This window comes from Triturus cristatus, chromosome 3_2, assembly GCF_964204655.1.
Source record: "Triturus cristatus chromosome 3_2, aTriCri1.1, whole genome shotgun sequence".
Taxonomy (NCBI): Eukaryota; Metazoa; Chordata; class Amphibia; order Caudata; family Salamandridae; genus Triturus; species Triturus cristatus.
Window position 1 is genome coordinate 655,795,377 of NC_140584.1, and position 20,746 is coordinate 655,816,122.

General features: G+C 46.6%; 1 protein-coding gene and 1 long non-coding RNA gene across 17 annotated transcripts in view; one reads left to right on the forward strand and one right to left on the reverse strand.

The window, feature by feature from the left end:
• MAP2 (microtubule associated protein 2) overlaps positions 1-20,746 on the reverse strand; it is a 1,132,493-nt gene that overhangs the window by 38,087 nt on the left and 1,073,660 nt on the right. For all 16 annotated transcript variants that reach the window (XM_085648606.1, XM_085648602.1, XM_085648605.1 and 13 more), the window contains one exon: positions 11,316-11,428. In XM_085648606.1, coding sequence (XP_085504732.1) covers positions 11,316-11,428 — 113 coding nt within the window. The remainder of the gene's footprint in view (positions 1-11,315; positions 11,429-20,746) is intronic.
• The window catches only part of LOC146857899 (uncharacterized), a 278,408-nt gene that overhangs the window by 31,179 nt on the left and 226,483 nt on the right, over positions 1-20,746 (forward strand). The gene's annotated exons all lie outside the window — the stretch shown is intronic.

Sequence of the window (20,746 nt, forward strand, 5' to 3'; positions counted from 1 at the left end):
GGGAATGGAGAGGAGATTTATTTGCACCTCAAAGGGCCTGGTCTGCCTCTGACAAATGCCGTCTCCACCTCCTGCCAGGAATTCACACCAGAGAAGGCCCAACTGGTTCTGGCCGGGCACAGACACCCTCTGCCTGAAAGATCAAAGGATTTTTGGACATAAATGCTGGGTCCCAGACCCCTGAACTTTAGAACTCATCTGGATCAAGAAGACTGCCAAGAAGAAGAGAAGAGAAGCTGCGAAAAGGAACGACTGCTTTGCTGGGTGCATTGCTGGGCTGACCTGCAGTGGCTGCTTCTGTCTTGGGCAGTGAAAGGCCTGGACTGGACTTTCTGCAACCCAATTTGTGAGTCTCTCTAAGGGCTTGAGGTAGAGCTTGCCCCCTGTTCACGAAGTCTCAGGAACAACAAAGACTTCAAGGTCTTCTGCCCGCAGCACTGGGGACTGTGTGTTTTGTGCTGCAAACAGAGGAAAAGCAACTAGACGACGTCTACGATGCGCTGCTGACTCTGTGACCTGAAGGCACCACAGAGGGCACCGCCGCAACTCAACCTTGGTCTCACCGACGACGCCTGTTGATGCTGCCACCGAGCCGCTGCTTGCACCGCGACCTGTGGGCACCGCACTCCGCACCGCCTCGCTTCACGCCAAAACTTTGGCACCGCAGGGGGCACCGCCGCAACGCGCACCGCAACCATGGTCTCACCGACGACACCTGTTGATGCCGCCACCGAGCCGCTGCTTGCACCACGACCTGTGGGCACTGCACTCCGCACCACCTTGCTTCACGCCGAAGCTTTGGCACCGCAGCAACGCTGCACCGCAACCCTGGTCTCACCGACGCCACCTGTTGACACCGCCATCGAGCCGTTACTTGCACCGCGACTTGTGGGCACGGCACTCCGCACTGCCTCGCTTCACGCCGAAGCTTTGGCACCGCAGAGACCACCGCCTCAATGCTGCATCGCGACCCTGGCCTCAACGACGGCACCTGTTGACACCGCCACCGAATCGGCTGCTCGCACCGTGACCTGTGGGCACCGCACTCTGCACCGCCTTGCTTAACTAGGACACCTTGGCCTGCCTGACGCTGCCACTTCCCACCGAATTCGACGCCGCTGCTTGCACCGTGGTTCGAGGGTACCGCTCGTAAGTCACACGACGCACCGCACCCATTCCGCACCACAGCCTTGGCCTACTGATGCCGGGGCCATCGACTCCAGTTCGCCAGCCGACGACAGCGCTTCAGCAACGACGTCGACGCTGCTTGCACCGTGACCTGCTAGCACCGTCGCGAGCACCACCTTCATCTCGCACCGTGACCCTGGACTCACCGACGACGCCATCTGACGTCACCACTGAGCTGCTGCTCACACCGTGATCTGGGGGCACGGCACGCCGCACCACTGCACTTCATACCGCAGCACCAGACGCCTGCCGGCACCAGCGCTCTTGATTCCACCAGAGAGGAGCTCGACCTGCAATGCGAGTGACTTCAAGGGTTCTCAGTGCACTGCATTTCTCACAGGTACTGTTTGCGGGTCTTCCCGACACCGTAGCTGGCCCGCTGGCCCGCTACCCCGCGACCAGCCAGAACTGTTGGATTTGTTGTTCACTACGCCATGGTAGCCCAGACGGAGCAATCCACACAAGGAACTCTTTTTAATCAGCGTATTCTTGGAACTGTGAACTTTTAAGTATAGTATTGTGGATTTTTATCGTATTTGGTCTCGTCTTAAAGTATATAAAAATATTGGCTATTGTCCTAAACTGGTGTGGTGTCCTTTTGTAGTGCGTACACTGTATTACTGTTGGTTATGTGCAAATGCTTTACACACTGCCTCTAAGATAAGCCTGGCTGCTCGTGCCAAGCTACCAAGGGGATGAGCAGGGGTTATTTTAGATGTGTAACTCCCTTATCCTGACTAGAGTGGTGGTTTTTGCCTGGCTTTGGCCCACGCCCTAGCCTACCAAAAATCCAATTTCTAACACTTCCTTACCTTAGAATAGATACCCCCAGCAATGCCAACCCCGGAGGTGGACCTGCGAACTAAGTTCACACCAGAAAGTCATGGAGAACTGAACGGCCAAAAAAGCCATCTCTCCGGACTTGACTATTCAGGCAATAATGTTTAGTGAATGTGTGCAAGGATGCACACATGGCTGCCTGGCAAATGTCAATTAGCGGAACTTCACGTCCCAAAGCAGTAGAGGCTGCCGTCGCCGGGGTAGAATGGGAGGGCAGTCCCACTGGACGTTCCTTTTTTGCCAATGAATGACAGATTTTAATGCATAGGACAACCCATCGAGAGATGGTGCGCTTGTGTACGGCCCGACCTTTCTTGGCAGCCACATAATCAACGAAGAGTTGATCGCCCACCCGGAAATCTTTAGTGCGGTCAAGGTAGAAGGACAGCGTTTGGGGTCCAGACAGTGGAGTCTCTCCTCATCTTTGGAAGGGTGTGGAGGCGGGAAGAAGGTGGGCAAGGTGATAGTCTGACCTATGTGGAAAGAGGTAACCACTTTGGGCAGAAAAGTGGGCCTAGTGCGAAGGACCACTTTATCCGGATGGACTGCTAGAAAAAGAGGCTTTGAGGATAGAGCATGAAGCTCACTCAACCTGCGAGCAGAGGTAATGGCAAGCAGGAAGGCAGTCTTCAAAGTAATAAGTCGAAGAGGACAGTTATGTAGTGGGTCAAAGGGAGCACACATAAGGTAAGTAAGGACAAGAGTCAAGTCCCATTGGGGCATTACTAAAGAAGAAGGAGGAAAGAGATGAGTAATGCTCTTTCAAAATCTATTTACAATAGGGGACTTAAATAGAGAAGGCTGATCAGGAAGGCGGTGGAGGCTGGACAGGTTCGGGTGGAGGACCGTCTCCTGCTGCTGAGACAGAAGATCCTCCTGAAGTCTGATCGGAGGATCAATGGCCATGCTCAAGAGCTCGAGGTACCAGACAATTTGTGCCCAGTCTGGAGCCACAAGAATGACTTGGGGCCAGTCGTGCTTGATCTTCTTCAGCACTCTGGGTAGAAGTGGTACAGGCGGAAAGGCATACAACAGGCCGCAATTCCACTTGCGATGAAAAGCATCGCCGAGCGAATGCCGCTTTGTAAGCGTCAACGTGCAGAACTGCTGACAATGCGCGTTCTTTTCAGTGGCGAACAGATCTACCTATTGCTCTGCCCATTGCTGAAAGAGACTTTGCACCAACTCCGAGTGATGACGCCATTCGTGATCCATCACGCACTGACATCAGAGCTCATCCTCCCTGGCGTTCAGAGATCCTGCCAGGTGTTCAACCAACAGGGGTATGCCCTGATGTTCCAGCCATGTCCAAAGGCGAGGAGCCTCTTGACATAGGGTCCACAACCCCACCTGCCCTGTTTGTTGCAGTACCACATGGCGGTGGTGTTGTCTGTGAACACCTGCACTACTCTTCCTCTGACAGAAGGAAGGAATGCCTTCAGTTCAAGGCGGATCGCCTGGAGCTCCAAAAGGTTGATGTGGAGACCGGACTCTGCCGTAGACCAGAGATCCCTGATCTCCGCCTCTCCCAAGTGACCTCCCCATCCCAGAAGTGACGCATCCGTCACTACTGTCAACTCTGGTTGGGGAAGGGAGAGGGATCTGCCGCAGACCTAATCCTGGTTCTTGAGCCACCACTGCAATTGATGTGTAGTCCCGATCTGGACGATGTTGGAAAGATTCCCCTGATGCTGTGCCCACTGGAACTTCAGGTTCCACTGCAGAGCCCGAATATGCCACCTGGCATGATCCACTAGCAGGATGCAGGAGGACATGAGGCCCAGCAGCCTCAGAGTCAATCTCACCAAAATCCGGGATAGAGGCTGAAACATCGGTATCATAGCCCGAATATCCCAGGCTCACTGCTCGGAAGTATGAGCCCGAAACTGTGCTATCCAGAACTGCTCTGATGAAAAGGAGCTTCTGAGAGGGAATCAGATGTGACTTCGGCACGTTGATAGTGAACCCCAGCGAGTGCAGGAGGTCTGCCATAGTCTGGAGGTGGGAGACGACAGCTTGGGGCGAGGCCGCTTTCAACAGCCAGTCATCGAAATGGGGGAAGACTGGAACCTCTGATCTGCGCAGATGAGCTGCGACCATTGCCATCACTTTCGTGAACACCCAAGGGGCGCATGTAAGGCCAACGGGGAGCACGCTAAACTGAAAATGCTTGTGGCCCACCGTGAACCGTTAGTAACGCCTGTGGGCTGGCAGGATGGAAATATGTGTCCTGCAAGTACAATGCTGCCATCCAGTCTCCCGGGTCGAGGGCAGACAGGACCTGAGCCATCGTGAGCATCTTGAACTTCTCCTTCTGGAGGAAGCGGTTGAGGGCCCTGAGGTCTAGGATAGGACGCAGGCCTTTGTCTTTCTTGAGTACCAGAAAGTAGTTGGAGTAGCAAGCATAACCTACTTCTGGCACAGGGACCCTTTAGATAGCTCCCTTGGCCAAGAGAGCTGCAACTTCCATTGATGTTCATTATTGCCTGGGTGATTTCTGCCTGGGGCTACTGCTGCTTTTTATAGTGTAGGCGCATTGATGATCATTATTGCCTCTCACCATTGATATTCATTAGTTTCTGGGGCCACTATTGACACTTGTTAATGTCAGGGGCCATTGATATTTACTTCTGCTTCTTGGAGACAGTACTGATGCTTGATACCCCATAAGGCAATTAATTACCTCCACAGATCACTGATCCTCATTATTGCCTGTTCCAAATGATGCATATTATTCTCTAGAAACATTCATGGCTTTTACTACCTAGGACTTGATCATTCCTGCCTAGGCCTACTGTTTCTCATTAAGACCTAGGCCATTGAGGCACGTTGATGCCAGATACTGCCTTTAGCTATTGAAGTTCTTTATACGTTGTCTAATTGATGTTCACTCTAGCCTAGACCACCGAGGCTCATCAATTCATGTGGTCATTGATGTTTATTAAAGTGTGAAGCCGTTGATGCTTATTAATTTCTAAGGCTATTGAGGCTAATTGCTGTCCAGGGCCATGGATGGTTATTACTACTAGCTCACATTGATGTTTCTTTCTGCCTGAGGTCAGTACTGTTGCGTGTTGCTGTATGGAGCTGTAAATGCTCATTACAGTCTAGGGATGTTAATGCTTATTTATGGCCTGGGCCAATTGATGCTTGTCAATGCCTGGGCCCGCTGATAGTCTTTACTGCGTAGAGCCATTGATAATCATACTGCCTGTGTCCATTCATGCTCAGTAATACTTTGGGACTCTGCAGCTTTTTATTCTGTGGGGCCACTGATACACATTACTGTCTGAGACCATTAATATTTATTTTTGCATGGGGCAAGGATTGCTGAGTGATCCTATTTGGGGCAACGGATGCTCCTTTCTCCCTAAGCCCTTTAAGAATTGTTAATGATTCGCATAATTGGTGTTTATAGATGGTTGCAGCCGATGAGACATATAACTGCCTAAGGGCACTGATGGCATTAATGCCTTGTGGCATTGATGTCTGCTATTGCCTTTGGCTGCTGACACTCATTATTGACTGTGACCATTGATACTAACATACTACATTGGTTCATGTAGGGTGATCACACTGCCTGGGAAAGTAATGTTTATTGCTGTGGAGCTGCTCTAGGAGAGGGCCTCTTAGAACCACTCCATTCTGAAACCTTTCTGAAAGCTTGTGCGTGTGGTTGTCACATTCTATTTTGCGTGTGGCTTTCAAAAATGAAAGCACGCAATTGGCCAAAGGCAGGTGCATGCCTCACCTTTTTAGGTCTCGCCTGAGACAGCGCTTTAGCGCTGTTCTGGCGAGACTTATAGTAAGCACTTTTGGAAGTGCAAACGAGTGCTTTCAGGCCGCCAACTACTGTGCATGTGTGCCGGGCGCGCGCACCATTTGGCAGCCTGAAAGCACTCGTCTTTCACTTTCGCCTGTCACACAGCCCGCTGTTGTTTCCAACCTCCCCTTGAACAGCGTGAGCAGAAAGGCCACAACAGTCCCGAGTCAGCCTCCCCCTCCCAGATGGCATCGGCTGAGAGGACTCTGTAGCTCAGCCTTCTGCTTCCCCCTGCCCCCCTCCCATGCTGCCTTCGGACAGTATCAGCAGAGAGGCCACGCAGCACAGCCCTCTTCTGCCCCCTCAACCACCACCTTCGGACAGCATCAGCAGAGAGGCCTCGCAGCCCAGCTGTGTTCTGCCCCCCACCCCGCCTTTAGACAGCATCAGCAGAGAGGCCGCAACAGCCCCCCCTCCCCTCACGCCACCTTCAGACCGCATCAGCGGAGACGCATAGATGCCAAGGTTTCATATTGCTTGTGTATGACATTTTCATAACTTCACTTTAATTCTGAGTGGCATTCAGCGATTATGGGTGACACTTTGTTGCAAGCAAAATGAAGACGAGGGAAACATATACATCAGAAATTACCTGTCTTTTTCAAAAATAAATTGACTGCTAAAGGTGACATTCGACATCTTGAAATCGTAAATAATAAAAAAAAAAGGCAAGGCATACACGTGCATACGTCATCACACTGGGCCGCCACAGCAACCTTGATGATTACACGTCATCACGCAGTTTTTGCATTTTTTTTTTTGCTGCTGCTCCACAGTATTGGCAAAGCCAATAGTTAGACAAGCCTTTGCCAAAGCTTGTAGTTAAATACACTGAATAACATCATACTTAGTAATAGTGGCGGTACATATTACAGCTACAATGGAAAATACAGTGTCTTTAAACACTATGTACTAATAAATTCATCTTTATCTTCATTTGAATTCTTGGCTGCAACGCTCTGTTTAGTGAGAAGGAGCGTATAGCCTTTTGCAAGCGCCTAAGGCCTTAGTTTTAGCAACAGTTGAAATCCCTGGCTGTTAAGTGTGGGGCCTCTCAGGTTTAATGTCACTTGGTGACAGGCTATTTCCAATTTGGGGCGTGTATGTGTAATGACACTGAACAGGTGGGCAAGTGCTCTTTTTTGGGGGCCTACAGCTGTAATGACAGTGGGGTTCACTTCTAGATTGGTTTATTACAGCAGTGTGCCTGGCTGGGAGGGGCCTTTAAATATAACTCGGTGATAGTCATCCTGAGGCCACTTGCCCTTCCTGATTACCCCTCGGCACTTCAAACCTAATTCAACACAGCATGGCACTATCATCAGCACGCCCCGGGAGGTCCCATTAACAGGCACTCCTAAGAGGAGGAGCCCTTTCACATTCTGCACCACAATGGGCGCCTGCTTACCTTGTATTTTCAGAGTCAAAGGAGCAGGGCTGCTGGCTGCAGTGCACACACAACGAAAGTAAATTAAATTAGGACTGACTGGAGTACAGAGCAAGCCACGCCTCAGTTGAGAGACTCCGAGGCTGAGGCTGGAGCTGCACACACACACTCCACAGTGACACTTACTGGTCTGTGGAGCTCGATGAGCAGGCCAGCCAGCTGCATGACTGACTTACCCCTGTACGAAGTCCAGAACTATTGACTCGCTGTGGCATAATGGCACTGCACTGGCTGCCTGACTGCAGTGCAGCCTCAGTATCAGTTGAGGCACACTACTCGTGGGTGCCGGCGGTGCAATAGGAGGCACGGTGCGAGCTGCGGCAGGAGCTGCTAGCTGTTTGAAAACGTTTGCACTACAGTGCCCCACCCACTAGCGCGGCAAAGCCAGCCTATAAGGGTGTCTCTGTGTTACACACTAGCTGTGATTGGGCAAAATCAGACTGACCCGCCTAACGTCAGTGCTGGTGCCACTGGTGTGTTGGGTAAATTGGCTACATTGTGGAGCTTCAAGCTCAGCTGAGCCAGCCCCCGAACCTGCCGCAAGCAGTGCAAACCACGTGCTGCCATCAGTTTGCTCAGGCACACAGTGCTATGAGCACCCTGGCCAGTTATGGAGGTGCTATAAATGCGTGACTTCACTTTAATGTTGGCCACTTTAATGCCTGTCACGGTAATCAACCAGAAAGAAACAAGCATTTGCAATGCAATAGGTCTTGCATTTGCACAAGTTTAAGCTATTGGCATTGTAAATGACAATGCACTTTTTTTATGTTTTAAAAACCAAAACATAAATAAAGGCATTATCATTTACAATGCCAATAGCTGAAACTCGCGTAAATGCGAGACCTATTGCATTGCAAATGCTTGTTAAGTAAATGTTTACTCAAACGACCTTAAGTTTCCGGGAGCGAGCAGTGGCGCGCAAGGTCCCATCTGTTGTGGATCATGTTTCCAATTAGCGTGGTTGCTTTCACTTTCACAGCCGCATGGCCCTTGTTTATTGTTTCCTCCTGCTTTCTTTGTTGCTTGGTATCTCCAGCGTGGCAAAGCGGAAGTTTCCACCAATGGCATTTGCTGTTCTTCACATCAAACACCTAATCAGACCCTGTTTGTGATCTTGGGCACATCACCTACTCTCCCAGCCCTTTCATTAGAAAACATTGACAGAATCAGTGACAGTTCTGCGAATCAGTAACCACATTTGGAACACAATATATTACGACGACAGGTTTACTTTAACCCCTTCGCCGCAGCACGAATTCCGGGGTTCAGGGTCAGCGCGGCGCCGCCATGCTCGTGACGGAACCACTCCGTCATGAGCCACGGGCGCGCTGTGCTCATGACGGAGTGGTTCCGTCCCGACTCCGTCCACTCGCATTATTCGCCCGCACAGCCGGGGAATCAGCACCGCGTGGGCGGAGCGGCCGCAACGGCCGCAGCATGATGGAGTGGTTCCGTCATGAGCACGCAAAGGGTTAAAATATGGATTAATTGCGGAAAATGCGCTTTCAATGTTTTTCCCGCCGTTATTGGTGTGAAGTTACCAGATTCTCGCTGTTGCTAAAGTGTAGTTTTCAGTTACCCTGCGGTATTACCACATTTCTAATGCGATGAATGCATCTCTCGAAGAGAAGCGATCTACATGTGCGGCAGTCTCAGGGTTTTGGTCACTCTCGATGGCAGCCTCCATGCCTCATTTCAAACATGCTTGTGCGCGGTTTACGTTCCATGTGATCTTGGTCAGTCCCGCCAAAGCGCCCCCTGAGTCAATCACTTGTAAAAATTCACTTGCTGCTAAGACTGCGCCCTCTGCTGTGAAGGGTGGGTTCACAGCTGTGGGAGCTCTCAGCTCTGTGAACAGCTGCAGAACATGTGCGTGGGGGATGGGCGGTGGGGCTCTGGTCTAAAGTGCACTAATACTGCCAGCAGAGCTCTCAGTCAGGGGAAATGAGTGTAGGAAAAGCCGATGTATGGAACCCTTAATGTGTTCTGGAAGACCCTTCTTTCTGAACCCTTAATGTGTTCCCCATTCTCTTTATAGGAGTTTGGAGAATTAATCAGAAACGACCACGGCACCCTGCTCATACCCCCCCGCCCCTTGCCCCCGGTCTCTTCCTGTAGTGAGATGGCCTTAAGAGGCGGTGGTGCTGAAACACTACTGAGAGTGGGGCTGCTGCCAGCCTATGAACTCACTAAAGACACTTGCTTGTGAAAAATCCAAATCCTACATAAAGGCCTAGTTAGACCACTTAAAGGACCAGTGAAGCATTACCAGTTACTGCAAGGGGTGGATTAGTGGCAGCCCCAATAATGCACGTTAATGTTTTCAAATGTGGATGTGTTCGGGTGCCGTGCTGCCTTGCACGGTGCCCGGTTTCATATTTTTTTAATGCATGTGTTCGAGCGCCTTGCTGCCTCGCACGGGTTCCGGTTTCATGTTTTTTCCTAAATTGGATGTGTTCAGGCGCCGTGCTGCCTCGCACGGCGCCCAGTTTCTTTTTTTTTCCACTTAAAAAGTCCCAAAGGCGAGACCTATTTGCTATGCCAGTGCTTGTTATTACTTATTGTGTCCATTGAGGATCATTGCCACCTCGGTGACTGATCTTGAATAGTGCCTGGGACCATTGATGAGTCCTCAAATGGAGGAACAATAAGAACATTCTGCACTGCTCTTGGCCACTGCCTGGTAGGTTGTAAAGCTGGGAAGGGATGTTGAGGCCAAACAAATCCTTCCTGTCAATTGGCAAGGCCGGGGTATGTGTACTGTCATTTACTGTGCTTCCAGTGACACTACCTACTCTTTACACTTCTCCTTTATGCACCGCACTCTAACTTCTGCTGTCTCACCATTCTCCCTCCTCATTTTGTATCCTGCCTGCCTAAACGTTTGACATTTTGTGCTCCAGTAGTTTAGGAGTTTAATAAAAATGAAATTCACTGCAAAATCAAATCTTAAGTAAAAGTTTAGTAATCTTTAAGTAGGGCACAATAGTACACACAAAAATAATCAAATTAAAATACAACCGTTATAAGCTAGTCTTCATAATCTTGCAAATTATTTCACACATATAATATCACATCACATAGTTTATGACATCACTAATAATATCACGGTTGTCAAAATGGGGAACAAATCAAATTGCAAAAAAAGTGTAGTGCCACCATAAATTACCAACACTAAACTCTTACCATGACATATAAGGACCATTTTAATGCAAACAAACAATGGGAAAGCTTTCATAATTTCTGATTCAAGTCATCTATTTTTTCATTAAGGTAGTTAATCATTGAAACTGTAACATGGTCATTCACACTTACTTGTGAGGGTGTGTATTAAGATTAATTTACTACCTTAAGTAGTGAGATTCCCAACTTTTTTTGTGTTGTACAAACTATCCTATAAACTATCATCCGTAACTAAACCTTAAATAAAGTTATTTTCAGATACTATATAAATTCACATACACAAACCTGCCCTCAAAAGCTATATATAGATGTCAAGGGGAGCTGCATATTGGTTGTCTTAAATTCTCATGTATGGCTTCTGCCAAAGAAGACACAGTATAGTTTGTGTGAGGATGTGAACAGTTAGTGAGGGACGCAAGTAATGGCCAAAATAATGGTATTCTACAAATGTGGCAAGTGGGTCTTTTAGTAAAATTGATTATATAACTTTACTTCTAGCTATATGCAAGGACCAATTGTAAATTATTGTGCCAGTGAGAGTGTGTTTAGTAATCACAATCACAAGTTACATCACATATCACACCAAAGATATTTCTTCTTTTGCCAAAATTACTGAAACCTTGAATAATAGCCTAATAGGAAAAGCTTCAGGGCCCCAGTTTATATTTAAATAATGTATTGATGAACAGCATATATTTGCACTTTTTAACTGTTATGATGCATGTTAATGTGTGATTAATTTGTTTTGTTCATCGTAGTTTACGTTTATAGGTTTATTGAACCAAATAAAACTATCATTGATTGATTGATAATGTCATGGTAGCAACTTACCTTGATATTTCCTCCTCCTGGTGTGTGGTGGGCATTGTCAAGCGAGCCAATCTTTGCTTGTGCTTTTTCTTTAAAATCCAGCTTCACACTCTCAATTTTCACACGTCCGCCTCCTGCTCAGGACAAGATAGAGAAGCAAGATGAGAAATATTCAGTAGGAGAACAATAAATCCCTTGTATAATTAGGAATTCTATTAAAAGGTGAGCTAGTCAAATTGGCATTAAGTCTGTGACGTGAGCTGAGTCTTTGTCTGTGCTTGAACTGTATTGCTTTGATAAAATGTGATATCTCATATGCCACACAAACGTATGCCATTTAGATCATTCCTCTGTTGTTGATTCTTTGTATGTTCACTTGTATGGCATTGGTTTCCTGAGAAATATCTTGGGAGACTAAGTAGAACGAGCAGAAAGATGATCACTAAAGCGGCTGCGGGCATCTACACTAAAGCCCATTTGGATACAGTGTTGTCATTATGATTTATTTTGAATGTACTCAATTTGCTGACCAGAAGTGATTACAGCCAGTAAATACTTAGCACGTCCCACAGTTTGGGAATCACTGTTATTCACAATCATTACGCTTTTTGTGAACCACTATTGGTAGTAAAAAAAAAATTGTGGATCACCTTTGCTCACAATAATTTATGATCCACTAAAGTTTTGCAATCTGCATTTATGGTGAGCACCCTTTTTGTCCATCCATTAATGATCGTTATCATAATTTTTGTATGTGTTGTAGTGATTATTTTTAACTACTACCGATTGCAATATATTTTGTTATGTATGGTTCTATCTGTGCTACGCACACCGCTTTTTGTGCAACTTTAACATCAGAATTTAAATATTAAATTAAAAGGGATTTTCTATCTTATGGGATGTTCCCACATCTCAGTTGAGTAGACTTTTCTTGCCCACAAATAGTCCCCTGTATTTCATTTCTGCTGCACAGGACTGACTGACAAGTTTGCAGACTCCTCGCATAGTGTAATGACAGCTTCCACAAACTTTCCGGCCTGCATCAGCCAATTGAATAGTAGGTATTTGCAAAACTTACTGATGTTCATGAACATCACAGTGGACAACTAGAAACAAAAATAGCTGACCGTCAAGATCAAATTTGAATGTGCAGTTTGCAAATAATTGATGTACTATGGTCACACATAAAATAAAAGATCGGAAAACAAATTGAATACATTTTCTAATTACTAATTCCTCAAGAACTACTAAAAAAATCTACAACTTTTCTGTTGCTCGGCCTATGAATTCCAACATGAAATTAATCCTTTGCAAAATCTTCAAATGGATCCCTCCCTGTCAAGAATCAAGAAAGACTGTCACCCACACACTCATAACCAGCAGATTGGACTACGGAAACGCCCTGTGTGCCAGGATCAATAAATCTCTTCTCTGCAAGCTCCAGACCATACAGAACACAGCAGCCAGACTCGTCCTCGGCATCCCTCGACACAAACACATCACCCCCATACCTGCGAGACCTCCACTGGCTCCCAGTCGAGAAGAGACTAACCTTCAAGATACTCACCCACATATACAAATGCCTCCACAACACCGGACCCCAATATCTCAACTAAAGAATCGCCTTCCACGTACCCAAGAAAAACCTCCGATCCACTGACCTCACCCTCGCCGAAACACTGTGCATCTGCAGAGCCAGAACCGGTGGAATAGCCTTCTCCTACATCAGGGCAAAGACCTGAAACAAGCTTCCAATCCACATCAGGCGTGCCCCCATTCTGCACATCTTAAGGAAGACCCCCAAGACCTGGCTCTTCGACTGATAGGAGCTGCTCCCCCCCTCACCAGTGCCTTGAGACCCTTAGGGTGAGTAGCGCGCTTCACAATTCCCTGATTGATTGAATAGATAGTAGCCAAAATATCATAATGAAACCAAATATATATATATATCTATATATATCTATATTCACTTAAAAAACCATAGGTTTCACACATGTTAAAGTTAGCTGGGCATTTTCCTCATGAAAAACCAATGAAATTCCCCCGTTATAGTTAGTGCAGGCAACTATAACTCACGCGACCGTAATCCGCTGCTGATGACGTCAGATATTACATCACTGTATTTACACATTTATATACCCATGTCTTCTTCCTTTTTTTTTTAGCTATACATATATTATTTTTTTTTTCAGAAAGACACATATGTCATCAGTGATGTAATATCTGACGTCATCAGCAGCGGATTACGGTCGCGTGAGTTATAGTTGCCTGCACTAACTATAACGGGGGAATTTCATTGGTTTTTCATGAGGAAAATGCCCAGCTAACTATAGCATATGTGAAACCTATGGTTTTTTAAGTGAATTTGCAAGGTTTTTTAAATGCTAATTCCTAACTATAACGTGTGTAAAACCTATGTTTTTTTCAGTGAATTTGTACGTTTTTTTAAATGCTAAGTTACTTTACGCCGTTCGTGCCGTGCGCGCACGGTGCGCGCACGGTGTGCGCACGGTGGGCACGCGGTGCGCTTTGCGCACCGCGCGCCCACTTCACGCAGTTCGTTCCGTGCGCGCACGGTGTGCACGCGGTGCACTTTGCGCACCTCGCGCCCACTTTACGCAGTTAGTGCCGTGCATGCACGGTGCACTTTGCGCACCGTGCACGCACGGTGGGCACGCAGTGCGCTACGCGCACCGCGTGCCCACGTTACGCTTAATGGGCCATGTACGCACGGTGCACTTCGCGCACCGTCCGCACAAGGAGGACACATGTTACGCTTTGTTGTTAAGGGTTTTGGTATAAACTGTTAATCTTCAAATAAGCCATGCACACTCACTGCGCTGCACACAGTGAGTGCACACGGGGGGATTGACATTGCGATTTTATTTTAAAGCGTTTATAACGTGCGCGCATGCTGCGCGAACCTCGGGGAATTTTTTTTCATTTCTATAGTGCGCGCACGCTTCGCGCACTCTGCGATTTACCGAAAAAAATTAATTTTTTTTAATTGCCCTTGGGGGACCTCCTGGGACCCCTTGACCCTTGCTAGGGGGTCAGGAAATGTCCAGCGTGCCCCCTTTACATGTTTTTCTCCTTTGTGTTTCACCCCCCTCTCAGTGCGAGAGACAAAATGGCGGCCGACGCTTCCTGGTTTCGACCGATTCGAATGTTTACTAAGATGTAACAACCAATCAGAAGTGCGCTCGCGGACGGCCGAGTGCGCGCACCCTTCGCGCACGCTGCGCGCGTATAGATATATATATTGATTTAAATGCTATTTTCTCAGAAAATACTGAACAGATTTACACCAAACCTGCAAAAGGCACCAAACGGACCTTATGGCTACCTCTCTGCCAAATTTCACATAATTCTGTTCAGCCGTTCGGGCTGTAGCTGCGACTAAAGTCCCTATGGAAAAATCCATGGGGAAAACGTGTTTTGGGACCCCCCCTTTTTCTCGGCCCCCGCTTGACGAATCACCCCGAGACTTTCAGGGTAGGAGCAGAGCGGAGCGCCCCATTAGTTTTGAAAATTTCGTGAAGATTCGTCAATTGGCGCCAAAGTTATTCAAAATAGAATTTTGAGATTTCCTATGGAAACTCGGTCCTAACTATAACTATCTACTGGCGACCGCCAGTAGATAATATATCTATATATATATATATATATATATATATATATACATGTGTGTGTATACATATATATAAATATATATATATATATATATTCACTTAAAAAACCATAGGTTTCACACATGTTATAGTTAGCTGGACATTTCACTCGTAAAAAACCAATGAAATTCCCCCGTTATAGTTACTGCAGGCAACTATAACTCACGCGACCGCAATCCTCTGCTGATGACGTCAGATATTACATCACTGTATTTAGACACTTATTTACCCATCTCTTCTTCCATTAATCTTTAGCTATACATATATTACAAATATTTATTTTTCAGAAAGACACATATGTCATCAGTGATGTAATATCTGACATCATCAGCAGAGGATTGCGGTCGCGTGAGTTATAGTTGCCTGCAGTAACTATAACGGGGGAATTTCATTGGTTTTTTACGAGTGAAATGTCCAGCTAACTATAACATGTGTGAAACCTATGGTTTTTTAAGTGAATTTGCAAGGTTTTTTAAATGCTAATTCGTAACTATAACGTGTGTGAAACCTATGTTTTTTTCAGTGAATTTGTACGGTTTTTTAAATGCTAAGTTATTTTTTTTTTCAGGTTTTACACCGTGCGCGCACCGTGCGCGCTCTGTGGGCACTCGGTGCGTTTCGCGCACCGAGCGCCCACGGTTCGCAGTGCGCGCAGGGTGCGGGCACCTCGCGATTTTTAAAGAAAAAAAAATTGTTTTTTTCTCCCTTGGGGGTCCTTCTGTGACCCCCTGACCAAGGCTAGGGGGTCAGGAACTGTCCAGTCTGCCCCCTTTTCACGTTCTCCACCTTTGTTTTTCATCCCCTCAGACTGCGAGAGACAAAATGGCAGCCGACACTTCCTGGTTTCGACCGATTCGAATGTTTACCGACATCTAACAACCAATCAGAATTGCGCTCGCGCACGGCAGGGTGCGCGCACGGTGCGCGCGTATAGATATTGATATGCTTTTAAATGCTATTTTCTCAGGAAATACTGAACAGATTTACACCAGACCAGCGAAAGGCACTTCCTTGACCTTATGGCTACCTCTCTGCCAAATTTCACGTAATTCTGTTCAGCCGTTCAGGCTGTAGCTGTGTCTAAAGGTCCTATGGAAAAATTCATGGGGAAAACGCGTTTTGGGACCCCCCTTTTTTCTCGGCCCCCACTTGACGAATCACCCCGAGACTTTCAGGGTAGGAGCTGAGCGGAGCGCCCCATTAGTTTTGAAAATTTCGCGAGGATTCGTCAACCGGCGCCAAAGTTATTCAAAATAGAATTTTGAGATTTCCTATGGAAACTAGGTTGTAACTATAACTATCTACTGGCGACCGCCAGTAGATAATATATATCCAAGAAATAAAGATGAGATAATTGGCACCAAGTTTGTGGTCCGTGTCCGTGTGTAGCTGACAAAGGCGAGTAAGCTGCGGATTCGTATATATATATATATATATATATATATATATATATATATATATATATATATATATATATATATATGAATATCAAGCGCATCCTTCCACTTCCCAGCGGGCGAGGAGGAAAAGCACACGGACACCAAACGTGCTTCATAAAGATTTATTCAAGGTTAGTAATGGCGAGGCATGTCATTACGCGTTTCGGCCACCAGGTGGCCTTGATCACATAAAGTAACAACCATATTGAATATCCTTTTATACAGCATTTTAAAGTCACGTGATGATTGGTGTTGAACGATATAGAAGAGATACTTGTGATTTGCTTGTCATTATGTAGCCTGATAGAGATATATATATATGTATATATATATATGTGCACCCTTATCCTTCCATCTGGAAGCACTAATTACTCTCTTTGATGACACTTATTTCTACATGACCTTCCCTAACAATGTCTTCAAGACTTACAAAGTGCACACATTCCAGCTCTGTTAGCTTTTGTTTAAGGCTAGGGGCATCAATTAGAGTGTATTGGGGCTGAAGTTCTCTCTTTCCCTGCCTCAGTTAGAGAAGGGGGAAGAGCCAGGTTTCCAATAGTGGAACATCATGTGGCTTTGCAATCGAAGATCTTTGACCAGCTGCCCATCTGTCCAGGGCCGCTAAGTCACAGTGCTATTAACCACACTCATGCCATCATGCCAAATGATTTATCCTGCACAGCACTGCCATGCAAAGCACTGTGGACCACGGTTGGGAAAACTAGCAACAGCATACACATGCAGGGAGAAGCCTCCCTGAGAGTCAAGGTCACTGTTTTGTAAATTGTTTTGCTATCCACAAACAGAATACCTCTTTGGGGTCTACCTGTAAAAAACACAATAGAATGTCAGCTGTGCTTTTATGCTTCTGCCAGAGGAGATAGTAGATAATGAATGACCCTAAGTGTCCTTCTCCTGGTGTGTGCCTTATGTGCGCTTCTACACCCAGATTACTTTTCTGGCCCATCATCAATTACTTCCTCATACAAATGATCTTTTATGGCTCTTCCTTTGTTGTCAATTTCCCTTTCTGATCCATTATTTATGTACCTCCCTGTAACTTTTGATTTATAAAAAAAAAATCAATTCTAGCATTTTTACTGTTCTAGTCATATTGTACTTTCCTAAATCTAAATTTACATTATTTGTGTACAGTTGATTCGTATGCCAGCTGCTTTTTTTTCCGTTGAAATTGTGCTCTTTTAATTTTGATAGTATCTACTCAGCTCTTTCTCCTCTGTTTGCAGTATAGTCAGTGGTTCCTCCCTCTGGGATACTCTGACAATGTGCATCTCTACAATAGCTCTGGCTGATACCCCATCCCTTATAGTTTGAACCTCAGTCTAATAATCTCTAAGTCTTATGTACAATACACAAAATTATTGTTTCAAATCCAGGGAGGCTCCTACGTCTTACGTTCTTCATATTCACTGTCCATTTGATATGTTATAAATTAGAAATTACTCAGTAGAGAAACTTTGCTCCTTTTACTCTTGTAACAATTTCATTGTTCTATGCACATCTCATCATCCAGGTTGTGTCCTATTGGTAAAACACTCCCAAGATCCAGAATGTATTTAGATTCCAGTTGTCTCTTATTCTCTCTCCTCACACTTAGATGATTTGGAAAATGATCATGCACAAAAAAGAGAAGTCTTTTAGCTCATTTGTATGATATTATACAAAGTGCTTAGCTATGGGTACCTGTTTTATCTGCTCACAATGGCAAGCATGTGTTAGAGTATACATAACTTCAGTTAGTTGTACTCTCATTTTAAAAGTACATTCCAGTGCATAAACCACATTTCTGTTTTGCATTTTAACTTCTATACAATATGTTTTTTATTTCCATTCAACATTTGACATGAACTGATGCTTTTAAAATGTTTGAATTAAGGGTGGGCGTAGTTCGCGAAGTAGCACTTCGCGAAGCTACGCAAAGTGAAGTTCGCACTACGCGAGCTACGCGTAGCACTTCGCGAACTGCGAAGTAACATGTTCGCACTGTGCAAGATGTTGTTTTCAATGATTGCACAGTGCGGACAAGCAACCGGCACTGTGCAATCATTGAAAATGGCATCTTGCACAGTGCGAGCTGTAGTTTTCTGCTGCTCGAGTAGATTTTTCCTCGAGCTGCAGCTTTCTCAACGCGAACTGGTAGTTTCTCATCGCGAGCGGTCGCGAGCATACGCGACCCCTCGCAATGAGAAACCTGACCTTCTCGCGTTGTGAATCTCGCCGGGAGGTTTATTTTCCATGCTCGCGATCGCGAACAAGGAAAAAGTCTCGCCAGGATGTCATTTTGCTTGCTCGCGGTCGCCAACTTGACGTTGAGGACCGCGAGCAAGCAAAAAATGACCGCAGCACTACGCAACACTACGCTACGCGTGTTCGCACTGTGCTACGTGCAGTTCGCGTAGTGCGAAGTAGCGCGAACTTCGCAAACTACGCGAGCGTAGCGTAGTGCTTCGCCCAGGCCTAGTTTGAATGCCCTACATCTTAGGTAGTGAACAAAGCCTTTTTGTATGCTATTCAGTCAGCTGGATGCTTCTTCATCAACACTGGCTAAATAACTATGCAGTACTCTCTGTTTCAATTATTTGTTTTGGATAACTGTTGATCTTCTTCAGTTTGTCCTTGACAGTTGTATCCAAGGTACGTGCCCACTAGTAAATTTGCATTAGTATCCATCTTTCATTAGCTTGCCTGCTAAGTCTTGTCATAAATCTGATTGGATGCTCTTCCTTATTTTCTTGTCACTATATCCACTTAGTTCTGAATCATGTTTATTTTTCATGTTCCATTGATTTCCTTATCAAGAATAGCCTTGCCTTAAAATATCTGAGGGGCGTGTTCTGGAGCTGAATGGAGTAGGACATGTCTCTCTCCAGCTAAAGATTGCTGTTTTCATGCAATTCGAGCTTCGGGGTTGACACTTCACAGCACTGTTGGGTGCTACAGTCCAAAGGCACCCTCCAAAATATGTGGCTGGGGCTGTCCACTATTGGGACACCTTGGAGAGGTCCTGCTGGTCCCGGACAGCAGCGCCGCAGAGTCCTGCCTGCCATCTTGGAGCATGATGGCCGAGCTGCAGTGATTTGGGGCCGGCCTACATGGGCCTAGCAGGAGCTCCAATCGCATCAGGAGGTGACCTGGGGATGGTGTACGAGCCCCCACTGGAAGATCCATATGGTGCAATGACATCTTGGGGCGGCCTGGATGGTGGCACCACCAAGACCTGCTCACCATCCTGGGACCGATAACCGTGCTGTCGTAACTTGTGGCCGGCATACACAGGCCTAACGGCAGACTGCGAATGAGCTCCTATCGAGAGACCCCTTCTGAGCGACCCCACAAGACCATCGTTTTGCCTCCATTCTCCATACTTATGCTCCCCAGGGACCGAGGTGTCTGGCGTACCCAAATCTCCTCTAATATTATTGGGCAGCACATCTTCGATATGCCTCAGAGTGGGTGGTCCAAGAGAGTGAGAAGCACTGGTTCCACATGGATCATGCGGTGGCCTGCAGACCCCTCTGGGCTCTGCCATGGCTCCTTTAACATGCTTGCCTAAGGCGCAGCTACACAGTCGTCCCCACCAAAAGGGTCCTTGAAATCTGGGTCAAAACTATTCTCAAGAGGGGCCTTCCCACCTTTCCCTCTCCCAACACCCCTTTAGCTCCCAACCTAGAGTTCGCCCAGTGCTACAGGCCCATTCCTTCGCAGACTGGAGGGAGGGGGACTGTCACACTCTCCGAGACTTATTTTAGGGTGACCAAATCGGGAGGGGGACTGTCGCATTCTCAGAGACTTATTTTAGCGTGACCAGATCAAAACCTTTGAGCAATGCAAACAAGACTTTTAAGTCCCGGAGTCAGCTAGACTACAATACTACCAATTTGGACTCCTCCCCTTCATCACCCAGGGGGCCACACGTACGCTCATGCCCTCTGGGACTTTGGTCCGGCCCTTCAGTGGAACAAGGGGCATGATCTCCCGCACATACAAAGTACGCCAACAATCAACCCCGTCCAAGATTCACCCCTATCAAACTAAGTGGTATGCTGATACCACCAAGGGGAATCTCCCAGAAGCATGGGGACCGGCTCTAGCAAGATATCCCCAAACTGTATAGGAGCATATCTCAACACAAAACCGTTTATAAACTGATTGCGCAGTGGTATTACACCTTGACCCGCTTGCACACTATCTACCTAACTGCCTCTCCCCTATGCTGGAGATGCAAATCCTCTCATAACAACCTACTGGAAAGAAGTTATGAGCCACATCAAAGGGATGATGGGCTACACCGGGAGTTTCCGCCCTAGCGCCTTGAGACCCT